At 47.2% G+C, this 24131-nt stretch overlaps 1 protein-coding gene across 1 annotated transcript in view; it reads left to right on the forward strand.

Annotated features, from left to right (window-relative positions):
- LOC146021362 (microfibril-associated glycoprotein 4-like) overlaps positions 1 to 13764 on the forward strand; it is a 17955-nt gene extending 4191 nt beyond the window's left edge. Inside the window, exons 2-6 of the mRNA XM_083155148.1 lie at positions 4901 to 4994; positions 6611 to 6768; positions 7616 to 7712; positions 7805 to 7999; positions 13313 to 13764. Coding sequence (XP_083011274.1) covers positions 4904 to 4994; positions 6611 to 6768; positions 7616 to 7712; positions 7805 to 7999; positions 13313 to 13581 — 810 coding nt within the window. The 5' untranslated portion in view covers positions 4901 to 4903 and the 3' untranslated portion in view covers positions 13582 to 13764. The remainder of the gene's footprint in view (positions 1 to 4900; positions 4995 to 6610; positions 6769 to 7615; positions 7713 to 7804; positions 8000 to 13312) is intronic.
- The last annotated feature ends 10367 nt before the right edge of the window (positions 13765 to 24131 follow it).

The following is a 24131-nucleotide window of genomic DNA, read 5'->3' on the forward strand; positions in this document are numbered from 1 at the left end:
TAACCATGTGCACTGCAAGTGGGGTAGATGTAACATGTGCAGAGAGAGTTAAATTTGGGTGGGGTGTGCTGAAAGTGAAATCTAAATTGCAGTGTAAAAATAATGCAGCCAGTATTTACCCTGCAGAGAGACAAAATAACTCCCCCAAATCTAACTCTCTCTGCACATGTTACATCTGCCCCACCTGCAGTGCACATGGTTTTGCCCATTTTCCCAAAAAATTTGTACTGCGATCAGATCTGAATAAGGGCCTAAGTGTGTTAAGGTTCAAACCTAATAAATGTATAGAAGCCTTATACACCCCAAACTGAACCAAAAGTGAAAATAACAGATCAACATGTATAAAGGCCGAGAAGTGTAATATATGGCCGGATATTACAGGCAATAGAATCCTATTGTGTAACGGTGATACCTGCTGCAGCTATTGTGTTACCCGATACAACAGACAATGGATGTCCTGGCAGCTGAGATGATGCTTCATCAAACAGGACACAGATGTATCAAAGCGGGATATGCAAATGAGGTGACATCATTGCCATTGGGCAATCCATTATTGGTAGCCCACATTGGCACAACGTCAGCCCGTGGTATAAATAACACAAGTACACGGGTAGATCTTCTTATCAGCATACCTGGAGGAGAACTCTGATCGGCAGCCCGACCCAACCTGAGGTACCATATACACACACACACACACACACACACACACATACATGTATAGAGTAGAAGGATAATTAGTGTCCTAGGTATTTCGGCGTCATGACAAAACTAATGCCCGAAATGAGTTTATTGTGTGTGTACTAATTCTGGTAATATTGGAGCATACGCATCAACATTGGGAGAGCAAAAGCACCAACCAACCTGCTCCTAACTGTCATTTTTCAAACATAGCCTGTAACATGGCAGTTAGGTGGGTACTTCTCCCATTTTCTCTCACCAAGGAGTCTATTCATCTGGTTCTCTGGGAACAAATGGCAAAAGAAGATAGTATAGTCAGCTTAAGGAAGGGGGTGCAGGTGTTACTGTACCCCAGAGGCGGAACTAGCGAGTTGTGGGCCCCAGGTGCAAAAGTATGCTTGCCCCCCCCCCCCCCCCCCCCCCCACTCAAAATATGAACAGTGTGCTCCAAAGATGGGCTGCAGTGTGTGTATATGGTTACGGTTATAGGCTGCAGGGTGTGTGTGTGTGTGTGTGTGTGAGAGTGTGTGTATGGTTAGGGTTATAGGCTGCAGGGTGTGTGTGTATGGTTAGGGTTATAGGCTGTAGGGCGTGTGTGTGTGTGTGTGTGTGTATGTGTGTGTGAATGTGTGTGTGTTTAGTGTTATAGGCTGCAGGGGGTGTATAGTTAGGCTGCAGGGGACAGTGTATGGTTAGGTTTAGGCTGTGGGAGGGGTGGGGTTAGGCTGCAGGTGGGTGGTGAATGGTTGGACTGTGGGGTAGAGATGGGCAACTCGGCTCTTTTCCATGGGCGGCTCTTAACGGTTCAGGTCCTGGAAAAGAGTCGGTTCTTTTGAACGACTACCAGCTATTTTTTTTTCTTTAAGTTAATCATCATATATCAGTATTAAAAAGAAAAATCTAATCATGTTACCCATGGTGTATATATATTATTAATTGAAGATCTTTGTATTTGAAGGTGATTGGGATCAATTGCATGATGTAGAATAAATTAGGAAAAATAATAGATTTAATTGCTGCTGCCCTACCAAGGAGCGAGAGAGGCAATTGTATCCATGAGGTCATCAGTGCTATTATTTTGGAAATGGAGGGGAGAAAAATTGCTTTGTATAAATTTTCTGTCCTATCAGTAATGTTAATACCTAGGTATTTAATTTGAGATTGGGCAATTTTAAGTTTTGAAAAGACAGGGGATGAAATTGCTTCTGGAGCATGGTTTCCTACCAGGAGTAGTTCTGTCTTATCTAAGTTGGCTTTGTACCCTGAGATCTTCCCAAACTCATTTATTAAATGAACAATGGTAGGAATGGATACTAAGGGGTTGGTGACAAAAGGTAGCATATCGTCAGCGAAGAGTGATACTTTAAAATCGATATGCCTTTGAACTCTGAAGACTGCCGCAGAAGAAGGGCCAACGGTTCAATCGCAATAGCGAAGAGGAGAGGGGAGTCCCTGTCTTGTCCCCTTGTAGAGTTGAAAGTGTTCTGAAATTTAGCCATTACACAAAATTTGTGAAACAGGATTTGTATAGAAAAGTTTAATGTAATCAATAAATTTGACTGGGAAACCAAATTGTGCCATCGTAAAGTGGAGGTGGGGCCATAGAACAAGGTTGAAGGCTTTTTCAGCGTCAATGGACATTATAATTCCGGGGGGGGGGAAGATGGCCGGACTCATTTTGAGTGTATAATATAGCAGAAATTACTTTCCTGACATTTACGACAGAGTATCTCCCTGAAATAAATCCTGTTTGGTCGGGGTGTATAATTGATGCCATATATGTCTTCAGCCTTTCAGTCAGAATTTTGGCCAGGATCTTATAGTCCGAGTTCAATAATGAAATCGGCCTATACGGCCCAGGAGAGATAAGGTCTCTCCCAGGTTTAGGAAGAGTTTTTATATTAGGCGGAATTTAAATGATGGGGGAGGGACTTGTTATTCAATATATGATTAAAGGCTTGGTACTTGTTTCCTAGAACGGCCACAATCGTGAGTGATCGTGGCTCTTAATTAAGGGACACGATCCTCACGATGTGGCCGATTTTTTACAATTTTTTCCCTTTGATTGACAGAAATCGGGTCAATCGGTCGGTCGCGACCAATTAAAATCGGCCGCGATGCGACCGACCGATTGACCCGATTTTTCCATAGACTTCAATGTTAAAAAATCTTTTAACATTGAAATCGGTCGGTCTTGTGCCATTATAATGGCACAAGATGAGATGGACTTGATTAAGTCCATCTCACATAGGGAAAAATGATAAAAAAGGTGAAATGGGCCAATATGACCCATTTCACATTTTTTATGTGCCCGCCATGACCCCACGATAGACGTCAACCCGAAGCGTGGCGAGCGCAGCGAGCCCGCGAGGGGCGGCGGTGCGCGTCCTCCGACCTTTTCATTCCCCTACTATCCACTAGGGCGTGGAGTGAGAATAGAATAGTGTGGCGAGCGCAGCGAGCCACCGAGCCCGAAGCGTGGCGAGCGCAGCGAGCCCCGCGAGGGGACGCGTATACCTGTGAAGTTATACGCGTCCCCTCGCGGGGCTCGCTGCGCTCGCCACGCTTCGGGCTAGGTGGCTCGCTGCGCTCGCCACACTATTCTATTCTCACTCCACGCCCTAGTGGATAGTAGGGGAATGAAAAGGTCGGAGGACGCGCACCGCCGCCCCTCGCGGGCTCGCTGCGCTCGCCACGCTTCGGGTTGACGTCTATCGTGGGGTCTAGCCCACTTAGTAACATTTGGGGGGCAATTGAAAATAATCATGTGAAAAAAAAAAAATCGGGTGAAAAATCGGTCGGTCGGATCGGTCGCATCGCATGCGACCAAATCGCATGCGATGCGATCGATCCGATTTTTTATCTTACGACCACAACGATCTAAATCGTTGTGGCCGTGCTAGGAAACAAGTACCAAAGGCTTTAACTAAGGGGTCTAATATGTGAGGTACATAAGTTCATAAAAACTGCTTCCGAATCAGTCAGGTCCTGGGGCTTTCCCTTTTTTCAATGATTTGATAACTTTAATCACTTCTTCCCTTGTTATAGGTGTAGTCAGAGCTGTTAGTCTGTCAGGGGGGAGTTCAGGGAATTCAATTTTGGCATATAGAGTACTGTTGTTTTCCTCAGTAGAGAGTTTTTGAGAAGGGGGTGCCACGGGAGCCTCATACAATTTGGAGAAGAAGCTCATCATTTCCTGGTCAATTTGTTTGTTAGATGTTGTAAGCGTCCCGTCCATACGTTTTAAGGGATTGAATAATTGCAGAGGGTCTGGAACCATTAAGAATGTTTGTAAGGAGTTTACCCATTTTGTTTCCAAAACAATGGTGTCGATAGTTTATACTATAGCTACTTATTTCCTTTGTTTTGTAGATATTTGCTAAGATACAGTGTATCTTTGTCTATTGGATGGGTCTTTTTGGTATTGAGAATAAGCCTGCGTTAATGTCTGCTGAAGAGTTAGGAATTTTGCGGAATAGTTCTTATTTAATTATGCTGTATAGGATATGATATTGCCTCTCAAGACCGCCTTGGCAGTTTGACAGAATAAGGGAGGGTTGGAGTCTGCGTGTGACTGGTTACTTGTACAAAAATTGTCCCAATCCTCTTTTAACTTGGTTTTGAAAGCCTCTGACATCAGGAGGTGGGTGAGGAATCTCTACATGGCTCTAGATGTGGGTTCATCATTTATTAGTATTTGGAACCACAACAAGGAGTGAAAAGCAATATTGCATTAAATGCGTTTAAGGTGTATCTAAAATATCATCTTCCTTTGCTTTATTTCCTTCTTTAAGGAATTCCAATGCGTCAGCGGGCGAGGTGAAATCACGCTGAGTGTCCTTGTAAAATACTTTTAACTTCGCTGGATAAATTAGGGCAAACTTAATTTTTTCTTTTATCAGTTGGCTGCAAACCGGGGAAAAAGCTTTCTGTGCTTTGGTAACTTCTGAGGAAAAGTCCTGGAATAGGTGGAGACTGTGGCCCTCCCATTTCAGAGAACTTATCTTCCTAGAGGCTTTCCAGGGTATAAACTTGTGTGTGTAAGCGCTTAAAAATAGTGACCCTGGGGCAGGAGTCATTTGGGCGTGGGGGGGGGGGGGGGGCAGCCGGTGAACCCTTTCAATTACTAATGAGGCACATTCCTCTTTAACCCCTAGCAGAAGTGGTAAAGTGTTGCCCACAAAATTAAATAACAAAACTAACATTTTTCTTCCCCAATTAGAAGATGTTGATGTTCCCGACCCTCCTGGTCCTGTTCCTGTTTCTGGAGAGGGGTTACCAAACTTCGGACATGGTGCCCAGGAACCAGCCTCATAGTAAGTAACACTGACTATGACTAGGCTCCCTGGTAAATGGGCACCCTGCTAACACTATGGGACTGGGCACCCCGGTAACGCTGACTATGACTGGGCACCCCGGTAACACTGACTATGACTGGGCCCGCTGACTATGACTGGGCACCCCAGTAACACTGACTTTTGACCGGGCACCCTGGAAATGCTGGCTATGACTGGGAACCCCGGTAAGGCTGACTATGACCGGGCACCCTGGAAATACTGGCTATGACCGGGAACCCCGGTAACGCTGACTATGACCGAGCACCCCAGTAATGCTGACTATGACCGGGAACCCCGATAACGCTGACTATGACTAGGCACGCTGACTATGACCGGGCACCCCAGTAATGCTGACTATGACTGGGCACCCCTGTAACACTGACTATGACTGGGCCCGCTGACTATGACTGGGCACCCCAGTAATACTGACTTTTGACCGGGCACCCTGGAAATGCTGGCTATGACTGGGAACCCCGGTAACGCTGACTATGACTGGGCATGCCAGTAACACTGACTATGACTGGGTGCCCCAGGTAACACTGACTATGACTGGGCACCCTGGAAATGCTGGCTATGACCGGGAACCCCGGTAACACTGACTATGACCGGGAACCCCGGTAACGCTGACTATGACCGGGCATGCCAGTAAGACTGACTATGACTGGGCGCCCCGGTAACACTGACTATGACCGGGCACCCTGGAAATGCTGGCTATGACCGGGAACCCCGGTAACACTGACTATGACCGGGAACCCCGGTAACGCTGACTATGACCGGGCATGCCAGTAACACTGACTATGACTGGGCGCCCCGGTAACACTGACTATGACCGGGCACCCTGGAAATGCTGGCTATGACCGGGAACCCCGGTAACACTGACTATGACTAGGCACGCTGACTATGACCGGGCACCCCAGTAATGCTGACTATGATCAGGAACCCCGGTAACGCTGACCATGACTAGGCAACCCAGTAATGCTGGCTATGACTGGGCGCCCCGGTAACTCTGACTATGACCGGGCACCCTGGAAATGCTGGCGATGACCGGGAACTCCGGTAACGCTGACTATGACTGGGCGCCCAGTAACGCTGACCATGAATGGACATGCTGACTATGACCGGGAATCCCGGTAACGCTGACTATGATCGGGCACCCTGGTAACACTGACTATGACTGAGCGCCCCGGTAACACTGACTATGAATGGGCACTGTAGATGAATGTACACTTATCCTGGACAGAGATACCCAAAATGGTGGCAGGCACTGACATCATGTGACATCATATGACTTCAGCCACCATCCCCTAGTAGGCATGGAAACGCCTGCATTCGGATGGGCCCGTCCAGCATTTTTATGGGGACACCCACCTTTTAGTTGGCACATCCATGAAACACTGGCCGGACCTCAGTGTCCTCCCCCTGCCCTCCCATCAGTGAGCGAATGTGACAGTGAGCGTGAATCGGACCTAAGCGATTACTTCTGAATTGCAACATGGTACGCAGTACACAAGCCCTGGGAAATGGACTCATCCAACTGATAATGTGCCAACATTTAGATTTATGTGTATTTTACTCCTTATTTCTTCTCTTTCCAGCTAATATGTGCATAGGCACCTGTCACCCACACGACTGCTCTGATGTGTTTGCCCAAGGTCTGACAGAAAATGGGGTGTATTTGATATACCCGGGTGGAAGGTACTCCACTGCCATACCTGTGTACTGTGACATGACTAGTGATGGAGGACCATGGACGGTAAGTAACAGCAGTGACCCCACAGTGGGAGGAACAATGCTGGGTTCTCATCTTATACCCTGGGGTACAGGCCCACACTTCCTGGGTAGGGGTGGCACAGCATGGTCGCTGGCATGAGGGCATTGCTAGGCCAATGGCTAGATGTAGTAGTAGATGTAGCCAGATGATTCTTTTTTTTCTGTCATTACAAATTATTATTTGATTTTGGAGGGAGGAGAGGACAATGGTCAGTCTTTGGTACCAGGCTGGAACTGGTGAGGCAGGAGGTAACTGGGCTGGAATGGGGGATGTGTCAGGAAACCGGGCTGGGCCAGCAATGGGTTAGGTAAGTTGACTGGAATCGGTAACGTGTCAGTAATGCGCAGGCTGGGACCAGTGAGGTAGGAGGTAACCAGCCTGGAACTGGTGACATGTCAGGTAGCAGGCTGGGACCAGTGATGCTGGAGGTAACTGGACTGGAGCCAGTAATGCATTCATACCATGCTGGAACCAGTGAGGGAGGAGGTATCTGGGCTGGAACTGGTGATGGGTAAAGTGACCAGGCTGCTACCAGATATGGGTTAGGTAACCAGTTTGGAACTGGTGATGCACCTGGTACCAGACAGGACCAGTGATGGAGGAGGGAACTGGGCTGGAATGGGTGTTGTGTTAGGTAACTGGGCTGGGACCACTAATGGGTTAGGAAACTGGGCTGGAATCGTCATGGACCAGGCTGGGATTGATGGTACAAGAGGCAAATGGGCTGGAAGTAATGCGTCTGGTACCGGGCTGGAACCAGTGGGCAATTCAATCTGTTTGTGCTGGGACAGAACTCGTACACTTCAGCCCTTTATCTTCTCATGTCCAGGTGTTCCAGAAGAGGTTTGATGGAAGTGTGAGTTTCTACCGTGGTTGGAAAGATTATAAAGATGGCTTTGGCCAAGCAGATGGAGAGTACTGGCTGGGTAATTCCTTCATTTGACAAATGCCTGAGAATACCCGTTTCCTGATTCATCATCATTCCTCTGAAAATAAAAGTGTTTTCTATCCTCTCCAGGTCTGAAGCACATTCACCTTCTCAATAAAAGGAGGTCATACCGTCTTCAGATCAACCTGAAGGATTTTGACAATGACGCACGTTTTGCCACTTATAGTACCTTCTCCATCTCTCGTCTGGCCATCTCTGGTGAGGAGGACGGCTATAAGCTGAACATCGGTGGATTTCAGGAGGGGGACAGCAAGAAACCTATTCGTAAGTGACAAAAACCTCTAATATCCATGTTCTTCATTCGTACAGTATGTCTGGGGTATAGACAATACGTCAAGGTGCTTTTCTTGCTTCTGGTTTGGTTGTTGGTGTCAATTCCATTGTGACAACCTATTCCAGCTCAGAAACTTTGGCAATATCCTCAAATGCAGGAGTTTCATTGACATTCAATAGGAGAGTGTTGTCATCTGGCCTATGGAGATTTACAGGGATCCAGGTGAGCAGAAGAAGGTCAATGGGGTGTCCTAGAGAGGACAATGACATTTCTAACAACTAAATAGGCAATTCAATTGGTCCTTCTTTTTCTTGTTTTATTAAGGTACAGTATTTGAATGGAAAATGTATATATTTATAAAAGCAAATTCATCTCCTAAGTCACTGGAGAAATGCAGTACCTGAGAGTAGGTTGAGACACAAACAGACATTCATCTCATCCTGTCAGGAACCCCGGTTCTCGGCATGATGTCTCTGTGTCACAAATCCTGTTCTCTGCCACATGATCTAGAAAGCTCCAGGTTAGGGATGGCCATCGACCATCGATGGTTCAAAATTGAATGGTTCATGGCCGACGTCGATTACTTTTGCCATCGATGGTGGAGAACCAGATAGTTTCCCTCCATCGATGGAACAGCAAAACAATGTTTTGCTTTTTTTTTTTCAAAGTGCCGGGACACAGAGCATAGCTCCGCCCCCGACACCCGCAAAGCCCCACCCCCTATGTTTTGATTGGCCCACAGGCCAATCAAACACAATGGATGACCATCGATATGTAAAAATATCGATGGTCATCCATTGCATTGCACTATTGAAGGCCAGTTGCAGAATTGCCATCGAAGGCAACCATTTATGGCAATGGCAACGATGGCCATCCCTGCTCCAGGTGTATTTCCTCTTCTGTGTATGCTGCAGCAAGTCACATGATCCAGGTAAAAACTCAATTCATGCTTCCTGGTTCTGTGTGCCACTGCTGCTGCTGCAAGTTGCAGACAATCAGCAATCACCTGGAGGAATATAAGCCAGCTTCCCAGAGTCCTCCTTGCCTTGAACAAATGTTCATTCTGCTCCCTGTGTGGTTACCCCAGAGACAGAGAGTTCCCAGGCTCCAGGCTATCCAGTGCTCCCAGCGATTACACCTGCTGCTGATCTGGTTAACTCATCATCTACCAGATGCTCCTGCTTACTTCATCCCTGCGTTTGAGTGTGTCCAGCTATCCCCAGCAGAGGTCACCGCTGGTCCTGGCTAGCTATCCCTGCTAGCTCGCAGGCCAGGCATCCATATTGGCTCCCAGTCCAATCTCCTGTTATTGCTCAGCGTCAGTGACTATCACCAACTTTATTCCTGACTGTCGACAGTACTGTCTACCCCTGGATCGACTATCCTATACTACAGTCTCCAGCGACAGTTACCACCAGATCCTGACTGTCGACATCCCAGGTCGACCACCAGCTATTGTGCTTTACTAGAGACTTTCTCCATCAGTGTCCTGGCTGTTGACAATCTCCAACTGCTCGTGTCGGCACCCAGGCCGTCAGCTGCCCGTGTCGTCTCCCAGGTCGTTAACATTTGCCTACGCTTCTCAGGCCGTCTACAAGTTATCTTCAGCTCTCCATGGCTCCCAGCTTGCTCCAGAGATCCGGTTACCAGCTACCTGCTGTCACCTGTTGTTACCTACTGCTTACCTGGTGATTCCACTGCTGCCACTATTCCATCTCTAGTGTGATCCAGCTCTCTGAGTACAGGCCGGGTTATCAGCATAGTCTCCAGATACCTGTCGGTTCCCATACCAATTCCTTTACTGGCTTCCAGGCTACACCATCAAATACCATCGCCTGGCTCCCAGGCTGCATCATCGGTATTCAGTCCGGCTCCATCGTCGACTCCTTGCTTCAGTCATTCCCCTGTGTTTCTATATAGCATTCAGTGCCATCGATCCACCATCGATGGTTAAAGTATTCCGTGGTAACCATCGCTCTGCAATATCCTGAGTATCACTCCTGCCTGTCACAGAGGAACCCGGGCAGAGGTTGCAGTTGCAGCGAAGTCCATATCCCCTTGTGGGGGTCACTGGTGAAAACCACTGTCGTAGACTCAACGCCTCTGTCTTAGGGTTTCGACAATTCTCTGTGCCTCCCTGAGACCACCATTGCATCCCAGTGCATGAGTTCTAAATACCTGAGACCACCAAGCTTCCAGTTCGTGCGCCCTCCACTGGCTCACCCAGGTCATTACCGGGAACACAACCAGACCAGCCCGTGACACATCCATTTGAAAAGTAATTTGAATTTTTCCACTTACGACAATGACAGAGACGCGTATCCAGGGAACTGTGCATCGTTGTATAAAGGGAGCCTTTTGGTACAATAAATGCCATGAAACCAACCTCAATGGCTTATACCTGAAGGACAACACCTCACAGTTTGCCACCGGTATGACGTGGTCAACCTGGAGAGGGCAACACTACTCGCTCAAGGAGACCGACATGAAGATGGCAGTAAAGAAGGAAGATCACCTGGTGATGTAGAGCCTACATATATATTAAGACAAAGCAGCACCACCTTCCTGTTCTCCACCTCCCCACCCCCCTTTAGCCCTTTTTTTGCACACTGAATGGCCTCCTACCCTATATTGGGCTTATTGCTCCCTTATCTGAGCTCCAGCAATGTCTTTACAGTTATTGGTATAAGAGCACTGTATAAATAAATGCTATGGAAGAATATAGCAACTGTTTCCTTGTTGACTGTGTGTATTGTACAGGATAGACAATGTGTGCAAATAGCAACCAGAATAGTCCGTAACCTCAGAAAAAAGGCTCTCCTTACAAACCTCTACCAAAATCACCAAACAAATACAAATTGAGTCACAGACTTATCCGGCGCTCAGTAGCGTTATTCTTCTGCTGAAATTCTTTCAGCACATACTCCACATGTAGGGAATACAAACAGAATCTCTCATGGTGTAGTACCACATGTAACAAATTTATTACACAAGAGACATCACGTTTAAAACAGTTGAAAAATTAAAACAAATGGACATAAAAGTGTATCCTCCGTTGTCAGCATATAATGGGGGTAATTACAAGATCCAAGGGAACTGTAGACGCACAGTCAGGATACCGGTTTTCCTTTCCTCCTCTGTGGCGCTGTCCTGTTCCCCAAGTATCTGGATGCCTCCTTCTGTTTAGCTGCACAAAACGGGTATTCGGTGCGGGCTACACCACCAACGCGTTTCCTCCCCGCCTGGGGACTTTATCAAGGTGTTTCCTTGTTACCTCTTACACAGATACAAAGTTCTGGAAATGTACGGAATATGCTGAATGTGGTTCTCATTGATAGTGATGGGCTGGCATTACCATTAGGCCCTGAGCTTGACTAAAACAAAATGAAGGACGACTCTAAGAGAGTTGAATTCAATGCAAATGGCAGATGTAGAACTTCTAAGAAGCCACCTCCACACGTTCACTTAAGCGTTATAGAAAATCGTTATCGATGTCAGGGTGGTGGGGGGAGCAATTTGAGAAGGTTTTGCCTAAGGTGCAGAAAAAGCTTGCATTGACCCTGGTTACCAACGTGTTCCAATCTGGTATCTTCAGGTGTAAAATGCCTCAAGCACATGATCTCTGCACCATAGTCAGAGTTATTGGAAGACTGTAGGGCGTATGCCGACGTTGTACTAGGACAGTTTCCATGGAGTATCTGCGCATGTACAGAAAGCGCACCACCAATATAAAACTATGCCAACACAATTCTGTGGTTCCACCCATGACCTAGAAGTAGCCCTGGTCATGATGGGGCCAATGGTATAGAGAAGTCTCCTCTTCCGGTGAACAAGGACCATCAGAACACAGGGATAGGGCAGGAGCAGTGTGCTGTGGTGGAACATCCTGTGAGGATATCAGGTTTATGTGTGTGTTCATCTTTGGTACAGTCCATCACTGCCATGAGAAAGGCTGCTCTTGCATGTTACCCCAGTACCTTTATGAGTACCTACGGATCACACAGAAGTACACTATAGCAATGTACAAAGACGTTTCTTACATACACACTACTCACACATGTAAACCACAATAGGTATAATAAATACAGGTAACAGTAATATCAATCACATTTAACACTAGGACTATTATAAAACCCTCACACTGGACCCCTCCTCGCCTAGACAGTTAATGGCCACTCAGTGAGTACATGAGCTTGGGCTCGTTGCCTGACTGATAGACTCAGCTGGGTGACCTGCTGCCGATCAGATCCCTCCCAGCATGCCCAGCGGCCGCCTGCTCACTCTTGTACCAGTGCGCATTGCAAATGGTACAAGAGAACTTATCGGGAGAGCTGCCCATTGCAGAACTAATTGCATATACAGTACTAGTATATATGCGATATTGGCCTGATGGATGGTGGATGTACCCAGGAGGTTCATATATCTTACTCATTCATAAGTGACAAAAACACCAAAATCCATGTTCTTCATTTCTACAGTATGTCTCTGGACTATAGGTGGGCTGCTGTGGGATTTTGAGAACACATTTGGGTTAGTTGTTCCTGCCAGACAATTTCACGCTCTGGACCGTTGTCGATATCCCCCTAATTCAGGAGTCTCTTTGATATTCAATAGTTGCACAAATAGGGTCCCATGGGATCCAGAGGAGCAGAGGAGGGTCAATGGGGTGGCCTAAAGTGGACAATCACATCTGTAACAACTTAGGTGATGAATTTGTTTTTATAAATAAATGCATATAAACAAATGAATCACCTAAGTCACTGGAGAAATGCCGTACCTGAGAGTAGGCTGAGCCACAGACAGTTGTACAAAGGGGGGATCTGCACAGATAGTGTTGACCCCAGGAGCGCTTATAAATGAGTGGCCTAATCAATTAGAGCAGCTGCTTAGGTGGGGAGGGTCAGTCCCCATCCATCTTGCGGGAATAATAGAGTGTGTGGACAGTGCAAGGACATTGCTCCCCTAACCCCATTCAGGGGACCTCCATACACACGTGAGATCTGGTCATCCAATTGTTTTAAAACAACAATTTTTCTTTTTTTCTCAAATGTAAATTTTGTCTTTTTATTGTGCATTTCTTTTTTCCTTTTTATGTGCTCATTTCTGTGAATTACACATGTGTATATGCATGACCACATATGCATTATCTATATGGTTGAGAATAAATAATTTAAATTTTATAAATTGATTCACTCATTTTTAAAATTGAGCGCTGCTTTTTTCTGTGTTTTGTGAGCCACAGACACACATTCATCTCATCCATCTAAATAGTAAGCAATCATATTTATGTTTTCCCTCTCCAGGAGACTCTCTGGCATATCACAACGGGATGAATTTCTCCACCTACGACAATGACAGAGATGTGTATCCACAAAACTGTGCATCATTATTTAAGGGAGGCTTTTGGTATAAAAATTGCCACGAAAGCAACCTCAACGGCTTATACCTGAAGGGCAACACCTCGCAGTTTGCCACCGGTATGACGTGGTCAACCTGGAGAGGGCAATACTACTCGTTCAAGGAGACCGAGATGAAGATGGCAGTAAAGAAGGAAGATCATCTGGTGATGTAGAGCCTACATATAGATGAAAGACAAAGCAGCACCACCTTTCTGTTCTCCACCCCTTTACCCCTTTCTTTTCACACTGAATGGCCTCTTACCCTATGTTGGGCTTATTGCTCCCTTATCTGAGCTCTGGCAATGTCTTTACGGTTATTGGTATAAGATCACTGTATAAATAAATGCTATGCAAGATTACAGCCCCTATTTCCTGGTTACCTCTTAGACAGATACAAAGTTCTGGAAATGTATGGAATATGCTGAATGTGGTTCTCATTGATAGTGATGAGTTACCAACAGGGCTGGCATTGCCATTAGGCCCTGAGCTTGACTTAAACAAAATGAAGGATGAATCTAAGAGAGACATCCTTGTTGAATTCAATGCAAATGGCAGATGTGGAACTTCTAAGAAGCCACCTCCACACGTTCACCTAAGCGTTATAGAAAGTAGTTATTGATGTGAGGGTGGTCGTGGGAGCAATTTTATAAGGTTTTGCCTAAGGTGCTGAAAAACCTTGCACCAGTCCTGGTTACCAACGTGTCCCAATCTGGTATCTTCAGGTGTAAGATGCCTCAAGCACATGATCTCTGCACCATAGAGTCAGAGTTATTGGAAGACTGTAGGGCGTATGCAGATGCAGTACTAGGACAGTTTCCATGGAGTATTTGTGGATGTACAGAAAGAGCACCACCTATATAAACCTATGGCAACTAGGGATGAGTGCCGGGGCCGAAATTTGGATTTGGATTAGTTGCTGAGATTTGGCTTTGTCGAACGGCGGTGAAAAGCTTTGGATTTTTTTGAAAAATGGTCATAAAATGCCCAAATCACGTAATTTTTGCATTTTTTTGCCCCTAGAGTAATATTAACCTTAATAACATTAATTTCCAGCCCTTTCCACACAATTTTGACCACTTTACACCTCACAATATTGTTTTTTTAGGGCAAAAGGTTGCACCAAGGTAGCTGGATGACTATTTTAAGCCACACAAGTGTGCTGCACAAACAACGTGGCTCACCTAGGAGTGGCACTGCAGCAACCGGCAGGATGGCAATTTGAAAAACTAGGCCCCAAAAAGACCCCTATCTGGCTTGATTGTGTTTACGATGTGCAGCTTGGACGCAGAACAATCACACACCCACCTTCTGACAGTATATACTATGGGTGCTTTACACACAAATAATGAAGAAAGACAAGAAAAATTGATTAGGATTTTTTTAAATTTGTTTTTAATACGCATCTTGTATAACACTGCTTGGACGCAGAACAATCACACACCCACCTTCTGATAGTATATACTATTGGTGCACTACACACAAAGAATAAATAATTAAAAACAAGAACAATTGATTAGGATTTTTTCAATTTAATTTTTATTTTCAATGCGCAGCTTGTATAACGCTGCTTGGACGCAGAACAATCACACACGCAACTTGTGGTGTATAATATTGGGTCGAAGTACAGTATACAGTAAAAAAAATAAAGAACAGCAAAATGTATTTTTAGATTATACTTCTTTTTTATGGACGGCCCTTGGATAACACTGCGTGGACCGTGGAGGCAGAACAATCACACAGTGAACTTGTCATGCTTCTTCTGACAGTAGTATATACAGTATGGTGTATAGTCTGCACTGCACAAGTTCACAACACCCCTTTGTCTGCACTGCACAGCAGTCCTCTGCAGTCTGCACAACACCCCTCTGCACACTAATGTAATGATGACTGAGTGATAGATGACAACAAGTACAAGTTTAAGTTAAATACCCCAGTGCCAAACCCCTCTGCAGTCTGCATGCACTTCACACAACACCCCTCTGTCTGCACTGCACAACACCTCTCTGTCTGCACTGCACAGCACCCCTCTGCACACTAATGATGATGACTCTGAGTGATTGATGATGACAAGTACAAGTTCAAGTTAAACACCCCAGTGCCAAACCCCTCTGCAGTCTGACTCTGCATGCACTGCACACAACACCCTCTGTCTGACCTGTACTGCACAGCACCCCTCTGTCTGACTCTGCACTGCACAGCACCCCTCTGCAGTCTGCACAACACCACCAGTTAAAGTTTAAAACACCTCAGTGCACAAGGCCCCAGAAGCCCGCCACCACTGCAAACAGCAAAGTTGTGCGCAGCAGGAAGCGTGACTGTGAAATGGCGCCGAATTCTCAGGACGCCAAGCTTTTATAGACTCGGCGTCTCGCGAGAATCTGATGCCAGCTTCCCGCATTCAGCCTCGCTCGGGTTTTCGAACACAGCCGGAAACTCGCGAGCGTGGCTTGCGGGTCGTCAGGCCAGCAGTGTTCGGAGCAGTTCGGATTCCATGAAATCCGAACCGCTCATCTCTAATGGCAACACATTCCTGGTGTTCCACCAATGACCTAGAAGTAGATCTGCTCATGATGGGGCCAATGGTATAGAGAAGTCTCCTCTTCCAGGGAACAAGGACCATCAGATGGACTAATGATACATGCAGCAATAGGGCAGGAGCAGTGTGTTGTGGTGCACACAGGTTTATGTGTGCATTAATCGTGGTGCAGACAGTCCATCACTGCCTTGAGAGATACTGCTCTTGCATGTTACCCCAGTACCTTTATGAGTACCTAAGGATCACACAGAATGCATTGTAAACCACAATGGGTATAATAAATACAGGTCACATTAATATCAATCACATTTAACACTAGGACTATTATAAAACCCTCACACTGGAACCCTCAACCCCTAGACAGTCAATGGTCACCTCAAGGAGTACATGAGCTTGGGCCGTGGCCTGACTGTTAGACTCAGTTGGGCGACCTGCTGCTGCTGCTGCTGATCAGATCCCTCCCAGCATTCCCTGTTGCCGCCTGCTCACTCTTGTACCAGTGCCATTGCAAATGGTAACTCGGGAGAGATGGCCATTGCAAAACTACTTGCATATATTATTATATATGCAATTAATATTGGCCTGGTGGATGTACCACAGGAGGTTCAAATATCTTGCTCATTCATAAGTGACAAAAACAGCTAAATCCATGTTCTTCATTTCTACAGTATTAGGGATGCCAATCCCGGGATCGGGATCAGCGGGATTCCGGGATTTAGGGCATTTTTGTCCGGGATTTAAATCCCGGGATTGGTGTCTCTAATCCTGGGATTTCGGAAAAATGGCTGCCCCCATACTGCAGACTGTCTGCAGTATGGGGGCAGCCATTTTATAATTGTCAGTTTTCATTGCAGCAGGAGCCGGCCGGGACCGTGACGTCAGGAAGGTCCCGACAGAGAGCCGGGCGAGACGCAGACCGCGGGTAACTATAGCCCCGCAGCCCCCCCGGCGGCGCCCCCAATTTCTCTGCGCCCCCCCCCGCCACCGCGGGGGCTGCGGAGCTATAGTTACGCCACTGCATATACACCACAATAGGTTTAATTAATACAGGTAACATTAATATCAATCACAATTAACACTAAGACTATTATAAAGCCCTCATACTGGAACCCTCCACCCCTAGACTATCAGTGGTCACCTCAGGGAGTACATGAGCTTGGGCCGTTGCCCGACTGTAAAGGCCCCCATATCCTACTGGGATTTGGGCCGATTACACCCGTTCCTGGAACAGCTACAGATAGAGCATACACTTGGCTGCTTATCTTTCACTGGGTCTTCTCCGCAGACTCAAGTCCACAGTGGCGGCCAGTAGGATCTCCTGACTCCTTGCCCATCTCTGCACCCATCCTGCCTCTCAGGCCAGAAATGCTACTTCAGGCCAGATCTTCTTTAAAATGGCCTCGGTTTACAATTTGAAACCTCTATGATGGGGTGACACCCCCGAGACTCAGTATTGGGTGGTTAGATGAAGGCCAGTGACTGCAGACTACAGAAAAGTTAGTGGGTGGAATGTACTAAGGCAGAAATGCAGTAAAAAAATCCTCCTGCATTTCTGTAAGTACTAAAGCCCCGTTGCCAGGGTTCCAAGGCTTTTGTTACCATATAGAAGGCTATTGGCTTATTTCTGCAGTGCTCTGTGAGGGATCCAATCAGATACCTCCCAGCATGCCCTGTGGCTGCCTGCTCACTCTGGTATTAGAGCGAATCAAATATGGTAGCTGTGTTGTGCTGCAGGGGGTTGGGATCGTTTGGTCTGCAGCATGTTGGTCGACACCACTAGGTCAACATGGGGAAAGGTCGACATGGGTTTAGGTCAACAGGTCATTAGGTCGACACAAGCATTAGGCCTACAGTGTCTAGGTCGACAGTCAAAAGGTTGAATGGGGTTTTTCACTGTTTTTTGACCCGAATGTCTACACAGACGACATGGACCCAGTTTTAAGTGCACTGTATAACCTCGCATAGCTTGCTACGCTCGGCACACTATTTTATTCTCCCACCACTCCCTAGTGGATGGTAGGGCATGAAATACCGCCTGTCGGCACATGTCGGATAAAAAAACAGTGAAAACCCCATTTCAACCTAGACCCATCTTGACCTAGAACCATGTCGACCCAATGCTTGTTGACTATCATGCTGTAGACCAAATGACCGTATCCCACTGCAGGTGAGGCAAATTTCACCTGCAGAGAGTTAGATTTGGGTGGGGTGTGTTCAAACTGAAATCTAAATCTCAGTGTAAAAATAAAGATACCAGTATTTACCCTGCACAGAAAATATATAACACTCGGTACTTGTGTATTATCTGGGCGCCCGATATATTGCATTGCATGCCACTAATTAAGGCATGCGATGCGATGGTACCCGATTTCAGGGGTTTTAAAACCCGACTGTACAATTTTTATACCGCGTTGCATCGTATGCCATTATAATTATTATTATAACGCGATCATAGCTGTTTTTTGGGGCTTATTCCCATGTTAAATGCACCACCAGACCCGATTTTTGATTGTGCACCCACCCTGATGGGTAATGACTATGTTAAATGCCCCCCCCATTGTTAACGCCACCCCACTATCAAAGCCAACCCGAAGCGTGGCAAGCGCAGCGAGACCGCGAGGGGCGGCGGTACGCGTCCTCTGACCTTTTCATACCCCCACTATCCACGTCGGCGTGGAGTTGATTTTATATAGCGAGCCGCCGAGCCCGAAGCGTGGCGGGCGCAGTTATCCGCGTCCCCTCGCCATGCTTCGGGCTCGGTGGCTCGCTGAGCTCGCCACACTATATAAAATCTACTCCACACCGACGTGGATAGTGGGGGTATGAAAAGGTCGGAGGACACGTACCACCGCCCCTCGCAGGCTCGCTACGCTCGCCATGCTTCGGGTTGGCGTTGATAGTGGGGGCCATTTAACTTAGTCATTACCCATCATGGTGGGTGTAAGATCAAAAATCGGGTCTGGGGGGGGGGGGGGGGCATTTAACATAGGAATCAGGCATCTGGGTACCTGTATAATTAAAAATCGGGTCCAATTGCGTCGCATCGCATGCGATGCAACCGATTTTTTGGTTGTACAATGCCCTAAGATTAAAAAATCGGGAGCTCAGATAATACACAAGTACCCACTCTCTGCCCCACCTGCAGTGCAGCATGTTTTTTGCAAAAATTGAGAACAAATTTGACCTGCGTTGTGGTCTGACAGGCCCCTGATCTGGTTTGTTGCTTGTTTGGAGAATGTTTCCACTTCCTCTAGTTTATTGAGGGTTCTGGATAAGAGATCCATATCTGACATTCTGACCTCAATCCCTTTCTAGCGATACGGAGTCACGTATAAGACACAGGCCATTTATCCATCTATGTTAAATGAAACGACTCTCCTACCTACTCTTACATATAATACAATACTGATACTGCTGTCTGCATGATTGTAATTACAACATCTCTGTCATATCCTGCCTAAAAATTGCCACACTGGGGACACAGCTGTCCCATTTGTGCACCATTGGCCCCTTCTTTTTTGGCGTGAAAAGTTATCAGCATCATACCTCCCAACTGTCACGATTACAGTGGGACAGTCCCGATTTTCGGGTCCTGTCACGCTGTCCCACCCGCGGCAGGCATTGTCCCGCTGCGGGGGGTGGCAGTTAAGAGACCCCCCAATCTAATAGAATAGACGCTGTGCGCATGCGCACAGCGTCTATTCTCGTATGAAAATGAGGTCGCGGCTAATTAGCATAAGCTGCGCCCTCATTTACATACGCCCCACCTCCTTTTCGGGCGCATTTCATCAGAAGTTGGGAGGTATGCAGCATGGCCGTGCTCTGCACCCGTTCTATGCTAAATAGTGAGGTGAATCTGTGAGCTGAAGCTTCAATTTATACTGAAACTCTGTTAACCACACGTAGATTATGATCGGTGATGGTGAGATCTGAAATTTTTGGGCAGACAGGAAACTAGTAAGAAAAAGGGGGTACACTTGCAGGCCTAGAAAGTGAGGCGCTTCTCAAGTTCGACCTGGTTCTACCCATGAACCCAAATAAATAAAAAAGTATTAAGAGCATCATACTGTAGGGTGTGCGCTGAAGAGTACAGGATTATATGTGCAGGCCAACGGATACCCGCTTCCATTTGTCCGGACAGATAATCTCCATATGTTATTATACATTGCACGTTTGCATCCAATGCTGTGTACACACGGTAAAATCAGCACGAGATTTTGACTATATAGTGAAAATCGCATCGGGATCGCATACAGATTGTAAGCAGATTGCACAGGTTTTTTACCTTGCGCTCCCGTGACAGCACAAATCGAAACCCAGATAGACCGGGCAGCAATGACTATATAGTGCAAATCGGTACTTGTGAGTTATCCGGGCGCCCGATTTTTGATCGTGTCCCAAAAAATCGCATCGCATCGCATGTTAACCAAATGGCATGCGATGCGACGCGACGAGAGCAGCACCCGATATTAGCACTGGACCCGATTTTAACATTGGAATCAATGTAAAATGGTCTCTGAGACCCGATTTTACATTTATTTCAATGCAAAAATGCCCAAAACCCCCCAAAAGTGTAAAAACTGAAATGCCATCCCCATTGTTAACGCCACCCCACTAATGACGCCAACCCGAAGCGTGGCGAGCGCAGCGAGCCAACGAGGGGCGGCGGTACGCGTCCTCCGACCTTTTCATACCCCCACTATCCACGTCGGCGTGGAGTTGAGAATAGAATAGTGTGGCGAGCGCAGCGAGCCCCGCGAGGGGACGCCGACACCTTCACAGCTATCCGCGTCCCCTCGCGGGCTTCACAGGTGTCCGCGTCCCCTCGCGGGGCTCGCTGCGCTCGCCACACTATTCTATTCTCAACTCCACGCCGACGTGGATAGTGGGGGTATGAAAAGGTCGGAGGACGCGTACCGCCGCCCCTCGCGGGCTCGCCACGCTTCGGGTTCACGTTGATAGTGGCCTGGTTGTGAACATCCAATATCATTCATCAATATCATTCATATCTGACACATTAAGGACAACAGAATTTAAGGAATAACTGTAATTATCATATATCAGCAATAAATTAGAACAACAAGAACACATATCATACAATAATTAATAGGCGTAATTACTTAGCCAACAAACTTAGTGCATGTAGAATGCGTGTAAATGGGCTGTCACCCGCCAGGCACTTTCGCCACACAAACTCTTGCATATAAGAGTCCAGGTGATGGCGCTGGCGTTTGTTCCGCCACTTTGCACATCCCCATAGTCTTTCTATATTTTGGGTGTGTGCTCCAGTGTCCGGGTCCACAAAGTTATATCTATGATTGACTCTCAAGTGATTGTATCCAGCCTGCTCCAGTTCTGCGGTGTTGTACGCACGCCAGCAATCGCTGACAATTGTAGTGCCAGCCTCGATGTGCTCTGCAATTGCGGTCATCAGGGTCGTCGCATCTCTCTTTTCCACTGGCAACATAAAACATTCCCCTGTTTCGCGACACACTCCTCCAAAGACCCACTGCTGTGGGAGAACTCTGCCGACATTCGCTTGTCTCTTTGCGAACAGTGACTCATCTATCTCCACAATTTTGCCTGCTCCACCAATCCGGCGTTGAGGCTGGGACATGAGGTCGCATTGACACGCCTCCCGCATCAAGGCGTTGTAGAAGATAGCTGTCTTATTGCAGATATTCAGATGTTTGTCACAGAAGTCTATGGATGTCAGTTCCTCACTCCAGCAGAAAATAAATCTGAGGATTGTCATAAATGGAAGTCTGCATCCAGGGTAAAACAGTGAGGCCCGCAGACTTTGCTTTTTGCCACAGCTTTTGATATAGCAGCGCCATTTCCGCTCCTTCACGGACAGGCACATTGGGTGTCCATTTGGACAGGTAGCTGTTGATGGAAGAAGCCCATTGTCCTGCATTAACTTCACAGTATCCTCTTCCGTTTTGGGGAGGCTGAAGATACTGCCTGGCAAAGCCATACCGTGAAATAGGATGTAAGGGGCAAAATGGGCCAATATCCCAAGAAATTGAATGCAAATTTGTGAAAATTCACCTCAGGAAAAGTCTCATACACAGCACCACAGCAAACCACTTGTTTTCTCCTGTCAAAACTCCCTCAGAGTGAAATTGTGCCAGATGTGGCAGAGGGCGGGATTACAATTGGGCGGGATGGGTTAAAATCGCATCGCTTGCCATTGTATACCATACAATGGCATACAATGCGACGCGATTTTGGCTACAAGGAAATTTCAAGGGAAATCGCGTTGCATCGCGTCGCATCGTATTGTTAATGTACTGTCATATAATTTCAACGGGATGCGGTTAATTTCCCGGCGGTCGGGATCCCGGCGGTCGGAATCCCGACACTGGAATCCCGACCGCCGAAATCCCGAAACTTTCTCCCTCCGTGGGTGTCCACGACACCCATAGAGGGAGAATATAATAGCGTGCCGAGCGTAGCGAGGCACCGGGCCCGCTGCGTGGCGAGCGCAGCGAGCCCGCAAGGGGGGGCGATCCATGTCCCCCCCTTGTCGGGATTTCGGCGGTCGGGATTCCAGTGTCGGGATTCCGACCGCCGGGATCCCGACCGCCGGAATATCATATCGGATCCATTTCAACATCGGGCGCCCGGATAACTCACAAGTACCTGCAAATCTAATGCAGATTGTATGGATTGTATGTAAATAGTACAGAGTTAGCAAAGATTGTATAGCACTCGAATCTTAAGTCGAATAGCAAGGGAATCTCCCCGTGTGTACACAGCATTACTATAAAGGTCCATACACACTGGGTGACTATGCCCAGCGTGTATAGACATCGATGATCACTATCATCGCTGCGGGGAAAGCCGCTCAGTGCATACACACTGCATACACCACTGAACGCTTTCCCCCTGCCCGGCGCCGATGGAGAGGGGAGGACGGCGTTGCATAGCGGAGCGCTATGCAAAGCCGTCCTGAAAACCGCTCATCTGTTGGTGCAACCAGCAGATGAGCGGCTTTCCCGGTGATGTTGCGGGAGCGCGCAGCAGCGCTCACCGCTCATTACTGGACCATACACACTGGGCGGCTTTGAGCTGAAAGCAGCTCAAACCTCCTGTTTTGAGCGACTTTCAGCTCAAACTCGCCCAGTGTGTATGGGCCTTAAGTCTGTTGTTTAATAGTAGTAACATAAAAAGCAGAGGGGGGGGGGGGGGGGTCACAGCTAATAGCTGGGGGTCTCCACACTGTCAGTAAGACCACTGGGGGTAATACTGGTGCTTTCCACAGAAAACAAAGGCTCCCAGTCTGCTTCATATATGTGAGAACCCAAAGCAGGAACCTGGGCAGGAAACAGCCTGGATACATTATAACACATTATAACACAATACTGATGTCCCCACTGACTGTGGGCCATATTCAATGAGAAAAATTCGCTGTGCATGGCGAGAGATTTTTTCTCTCGCCATGCACTCGCCCTGTTCCGGAGGGCTCGCTGCCACTTCTGCTCCCACTATTCAATGTGGTTAAGACTCGCCGCCACTTGCAGCGAGTCTTAACCCCTGCAGCGGACGAGCATCCGCGGCAGAAAGCCAGGGGATGGTGGCAGCCAGGGAGATTAAAGTCTCCCTGGCTGCCCCAGAACATATGTGAAGGGGAGGAGGGCTCCCCGGGACCCAGGCAGCACAAGCTGCCCCCCTCCTATAGCCAGCGGGGGACCCAGTATTCACTGCACCCGATCGTGCATATGTAATGATCGGGTGCAGTGAATATATGAATATCGGTGAATATCGGTACTATCGTTTCCTAGCACGGCCACACCGATTTGCATGCGACCGACGCGATCGACCCAATTTTTACATAGAATCAAATGTGAATAGGGTCCCTGGCAGTGTTCCCTCTAAGGTGTGCGCACGTGCGCACGCACACACCTCGACGAGCGTGCGCACAGACATTACAACTGAGCGCACAAAGCAGCAGTGGTCACTTTTTGCAGTTGTGGACTCAATTAATGTGTGTTTCACCCATTAACTACATTGTGTGCTGTATTTTGAATGTTTAAATGTTTAATATAATTTTGAAGTAAAGTTAACACAAATGCTGAACGTCATTTTCCAGTTATATATAAGTGACACACAAAAATGTAAATTTCATTCCAAAGTTGCACAGCCAAAATCTTTAGCCGCACACAGCCTTCGTAAAATTAGAGG

This window comes from Crinia signifera, chromosome 7, assembly GCF_055691185.1.
Source record: "Crinia signifera chromosome 7, ASM5569118v1, whole genome shotgun sequence".
In the NCBI taxonomy this organism is placed as follows: domain Eukaryota; kingdom Metazoa; phylum Chordata; class Amphibia; order Anura; family Myobatrachidae; genus Crinia; species Crinia signifera.